The sequence below is a fragment of the Muntiacus reevesi genome, chromosome 7 (assembly GCF_963930625.1).
Source record: "Muntiacus reevesi chromosome 7, mMunRee1.1, whole genome shotgun sequence".
Classification (NCBI taxonomy): Eukaryota; Metazoa; Chordata; class Mammalia; order Artiodactyla; family Cervidae; genus Muntiacus; species Muntiacus reevesi.
Genome location: NC_089255.1, coordinates 23,945,958 through 23,951,022, shown reverse-complemented (window position 1 = coordinate 23,951,022; position 5,065 = coordinate 23,945,958). Strand labels below are relative to the sequence as shown.

Below are 5,065 nucleotides of genomic sequence, written 5' to 3'. Positions count from 1 at the left end.
TACGTATGCTTTTATCCCTTCCCCTGACTTTTTCTACCACTTACACCCACCCTACACCCCACCCTGACTTTGTTTGCATTCCTTCCTGTCTTTTCTCTCTGCTTCAGCATCCTTGGTGCACAGCGCCTGCAAACATGGGCATAGAGAATATAAGGATTAAAAATCACTCTTCTAGAAGAGTGAGACGGACACCATCTGAGTCATCAGTTACTATATCAAGAACAGATGTACTGAGGAATGTTTACCTAGATGGTGGAGGACACATGATTTCAAGGACCTTTACAGGAGCCCCAAACTCCAGATTGTATAGCTTTAGTCTCAACATTATTAATATTTTCTGTCCTCCAGAGAACATCATTGCCTGCTCTAGGGTTTCACATACATTGTCTGGAATATGGATGGAAATTTTCATCTCCTTACAATACAGAGCTCAGTACAGTTTTCTGGTATTAATTAATGTTTTCCATAAGCTTCATAGAACACCAGCCAATTTCTTTAAGGAACCAAATGATAGGACAATGGCTCTGGATAGACATATCATTGTGATTGGTGTTCCTTTTACAGAGCCAGACTTTAAACTTCACAGAGGATGGCAGCAGACACTGTGTGAGTTGGGGATGTCTTTCCTTCTTTGGAGGACATGACTAAAACAGGGGAGGAAGACCTAGACAAGGAACTGCTTGATCATTGGCTGACAGATCTTGGCAATACTACACTGATACCTGCTCTGGTTCTAAGTCTTCACCAGCAGTGGTTGTTTCTGTTCTGTGGAAACAAGCCCAGGAGCAGACACAAATCTGAGCTGTGAGAACATGATCCTGGTTTGTCCTTGGAGTATGAGGCTGGTGAATGGAGTAACCATGTTTCTAACCTTGGGTAAGTGCTCTGTGTCTACAAGGGATGACTTGAGGGCAAAGGGCCATGAAGTATTATTTGCTCTCTGCTCTCCCTGTGCCCTATTCAGCCTTATAACGATGGAATTGAGAACTGATCTATGCATTTGCTAGGGAGCACAAACTTCTACTTGACAGGTTACATCATAGCCATGATCCCAGAAGAGCACTTAGCAGTAACCAGTTTGTAAGAAATCCCTGGGTTTACTGAGCAAAGGATCCATTAGATAAAGATTATAGAGTCTCAGATTCTTGCCATGTGTCTTTGGTCTCTATATAATAAACACCAACGATATTTAACAGGACATAGATAAAAACACTGGAATAGGGTCCAGACAGTTATGGGAGTGTTGTACCCTTGATCCATAGAATTATACTGATATGTAGACAGGGGCTAATTTTATTTTCTTGACCCTTTAGGGACTGTGATTAATGCTAAGACCACCCAGCCCAGCTCCATGGATTGTGCTGAAGGAGAAGATGTAAACCTGCCTTGTAACCACTCTACCATCAGTGGAGCTGACTATATACATTGGTATCGGCAAAATCCCAATCAGAGTCCACAGTATGTCATTCATGGCTTACGAGGCACAGTGAACAAAAGCCTCGCCTCTCTGACCATAGCTTCAGACAGAAAGTCCAGCACCTTGGTCCTGCCCCAGGTCACCCTGAGAGACACCGCTGTGTACTACTGCGTCCTGAGGGGGGCACACTGGGACAGACGGGGCTGCACCTGCGCAGTATCTCTGGTGGGAAGAAGGGGGGACAAAGTGGGGGAGCAGTCACGAGAGCAAATCTAGAGCCATCTGGAAGGAACTCAGAGAGCAGTGAGAGATGAGGAAAATGAAGGGAAGGGAAAGGGAAGAAGATGGATAAAGAAAAGAAGAGAAAGAGGAGAAGGAATAAGCAGCTAGTTTATTGATGAATCTGAGAATCTTGAGGCGTGTCAGAATCATAATTTTAGCACAGCAATAAAGTAAGAGGTGTTAATAATTTGTTATGGCTCCTCCTCATGTCAATAAAATGTTGGTTTCAGTGTACTAGTCCCAACATAAGAAGTGGGAAACATACAAATACTTCTCCTTGTACCAAAGGCTTCTTTCATTTGGATCCAGGGCCAAGTCTGGACTCTGTTGTGTTACAGTTGTTCCACTTACCAGAAACAAACTACTCTTTCTCTGTGAAAAATCTGAAATGTTATTGTTGCTAGTCTAGAACACTCATATTTCCCATGAAGAAATTTTTTGAAAGAAACAAAAATTAACTGAATAATAATTTTTCACTTTCTAGGCAGGTCTGGAAATGCTGCTTCTCTAAAGAGTTTTCATCACTTCTGATATTCCCTAAGCAGCACATGGGGCTTCCCTTTTGGCTCAGCAGTAAAGAATCTGCCTGCTGCAAGAGCTGCAGGAGAGAGACGAGGGTTCAATCCCAGGGTTGGGAAGATCCCCTGGAGGAGGCACGGCAACCCACTCCAGTATTCTTCCCTGGGGAATCCCATGGACACAAGAGCCTGGCGGACTACAGATCCTAGAGATGGAAAGAGTTGGACATGACTGAAGCGACTTAGCATGCAGGCGTGCAAGCAGCACATGGGGCTTACCCTGGTGGCTCAGTGGTAAAGAATCTGCCTGCCAATGCAGGGGTCACAGGTTCAGTCCCTGGTTAGAGAACTGAGATCCCACATGCCTTGGAGCAACCAGGCCTACGTGCTGCTACTACTGAAGCATCCTTGAACTGTCCATCTGAATGTTAGTGCCTGCAGATCACTTCACTTTCACTGCAGTGAAAATATACAGGTCCTCATCTTCCATTCCTTTACCCCCAAATCCATTGACAGAGAATCGATATTATTTACAAAGTCTGAAATAAGAGCACTTCATATGGTTTCAAAAACACTTATTTTTCTCTAAAACGGCTTACTAAAATTAACAAGCAGAATACAAAACTAGTAATCAACAGTTTTAAAAATGTATTTACAATAGAAATTTTCTTTAAAATAATTTATTTTAAAATTATAGATGATTTAATAAAAATAAAACTATTACAATTCAGTTTTCAATGTCCAGCTAGTGGTTAAGATAACTAAAATTGCTCTTTATGCAGCCCTAGTCTAAACTAAATATATATAACTTTTCAAGTAATCAGTACCATTTTTACAGAATCCATATATATGCATTAATATGTGATATTTGTTTTTCTCTTTTTGACTTACTTCACTTTGGTTAACAGGCTCTAATTTTATCCACCTCACTAAAATTGTCTCAAATGTGTTTTTTTATGGCTGAGTAATATTCCATTGTATATAGGTACCACAACTTTATCCATTCATCTGTTGATGGACCCTATTTGCAGGACAAAAATGGAAATGCAGACATAGAGAACAGACTTTGGACACACTAGGGGAAAGAGAGGGTGCGATGAATTGAGAATAGCATTGAAAGGTATACATTACCGTATGTAAAAGAGACAGCTAGTGGGAAGTTGCTCTATGATGCAGGGAGCTCAACACGGTGCTCCGTGACAACCTAGAGGAATGGGGGGAAGGTTCAAAGGGAGCGGACGTATGTATACTTATGGCTGATTTGCATCATTGTATGGCAGAAGCCAACACAACATTGTAAAGCAATTATCCTCCAATTAAAAATCAATAAATTTAAAAAACAAATTAAAAAACTACTGTTTAATACAGCAAAGTGTTCCAGCCAATAGGGGAAACTTCCAATACTATGCTGATTCATGAGGACCCTTTAGAACCACAAGTGAGAGCATAAGAGAAACAAAAGCTGGATTCTCAGCACTTCTGGGAAAAAGCATTTAATTATGGAAGAATCTACTGTATCCATGCCATGCGAGAGGAAGATGGGGCTATACAGTTAACTTTTGCTTTCTTTTCCCTAAAATTCTCCCAAATTCCAAATCAGAGTCTGCCTTCTCCGAAATGTTCTCAGAAAGTATCCCTTAAGTCAAAAAATAACGACTTTTCTATTTCCCACTCTCACCCGCCCCTGGCCAGCACATTCTGAGTTGGTTGCGGTGGGGGATGGGGCGTCCTGTCAGGGTCACCTGAGCAGGATATGTTGGGTGAGCTGATTGGCTGCAGGAGCAGGAACGACTTATGACACTCACTCCCTCAGGGTTTAGTTAAGTGTCTTGCGGTGAAAATGTCCCAACAAGAAGAGGAAGCATCATGAAGAGGCTAGCAGGCGCTGTGCTGGGGCTTCTGTTTGCCCAGGTTTGCTGTGAGTTGGGGCTGCCCCACAGGGAACCTGAAGGAGTGCGGCGCTGCTCTATTGTTGAGGGGGGGAGAGGAGCTGACAAGTCCTGCAGACTTTCTATCTTTCTCATCATCTATGGGATCAGCGCAGGAGCGGGTTGGGGGTGGTGAAGGCACTTTCAGTGTTTTGTAGGAGTTATGGTGACCCTCGCCTGTGACTGTTTCTCTTTCCTCATCAGGTGTGCGAGGGGTGGATGTGGAGCAGAGTCCCCCAGCCCTGAGTCTCCAGGAGGGAGCCAACTCTACGCTTCCGTGTAATTTTTCCACTTCCCCACAGAGTGTGAACTGGTATCTTCAGAACCCTGGGGGCCGCCTCATCCACCTGTTTTACATTCCTTCAGGGACAAAGCAGGATGGAAGATTAAAGGCCACGACAGTCCCTGCAGAACGCCGCAGCTCACTGCACATTTCCTCTCCGCGGACCACAGACTCGGGGACTTCTGTGCTGCGCAGCGCGGTGCTCCCCAGGCACCTGCAGCCTCTACACGAACCCTCCCGGGGCTCAGCCCCTCCTCCAGCCTCAGTCACAACGTGAGGCCGCCACAGGACATTTGCAGTGCTTAGTATTCCTTACGGACATTGGTATAGTTATAACCACAAACACTTTTTAGCCCTACAGATTTGGGACTTGGTCTTTTCCCTTCTCAATCTGTATTTCCCTCTGCTCTAGAACCTCTAACTTGTAAGTAAAAGAATAGCTTATAAAAGGATAGCTTTGACTATATGGACATTTGTCAGCAAAGCAATGTCTCAGCTTTTTAATATGCTGTCTAGGTTGGTCATAGCTTTGCTTCCAAGAAGCAAGCATCTTTTAATTTCATGGCTGCAGTCACCATTCACAGTGATTTTGGAACCCAAGAAAATAAAGTCTGTCACTGTTTCCATTGTTTCCCCA

At 43.7% G+C, this 5,065-nt stretch overlaps 1 gene segment (V, D, J or C); it reads left to right on the top strand.

Annotated features, from left to right (window-relative positions):
* The first annotated feature begins 4,083 nt into the window (after window positions 1-4,083).
* On the top strand, window positions 4,084-4,705 carry LOC136172557 (T cell receptor alpha variable 22-like). The segment is given in 2 exon segments: window positions 4,084-4,135; window positions 4,350-4,705. Coding segments are annotated over 2 exon segments (408 nt in total).
* Window positions 4,706-5,065: the final 360 nt, after the last annotated feature.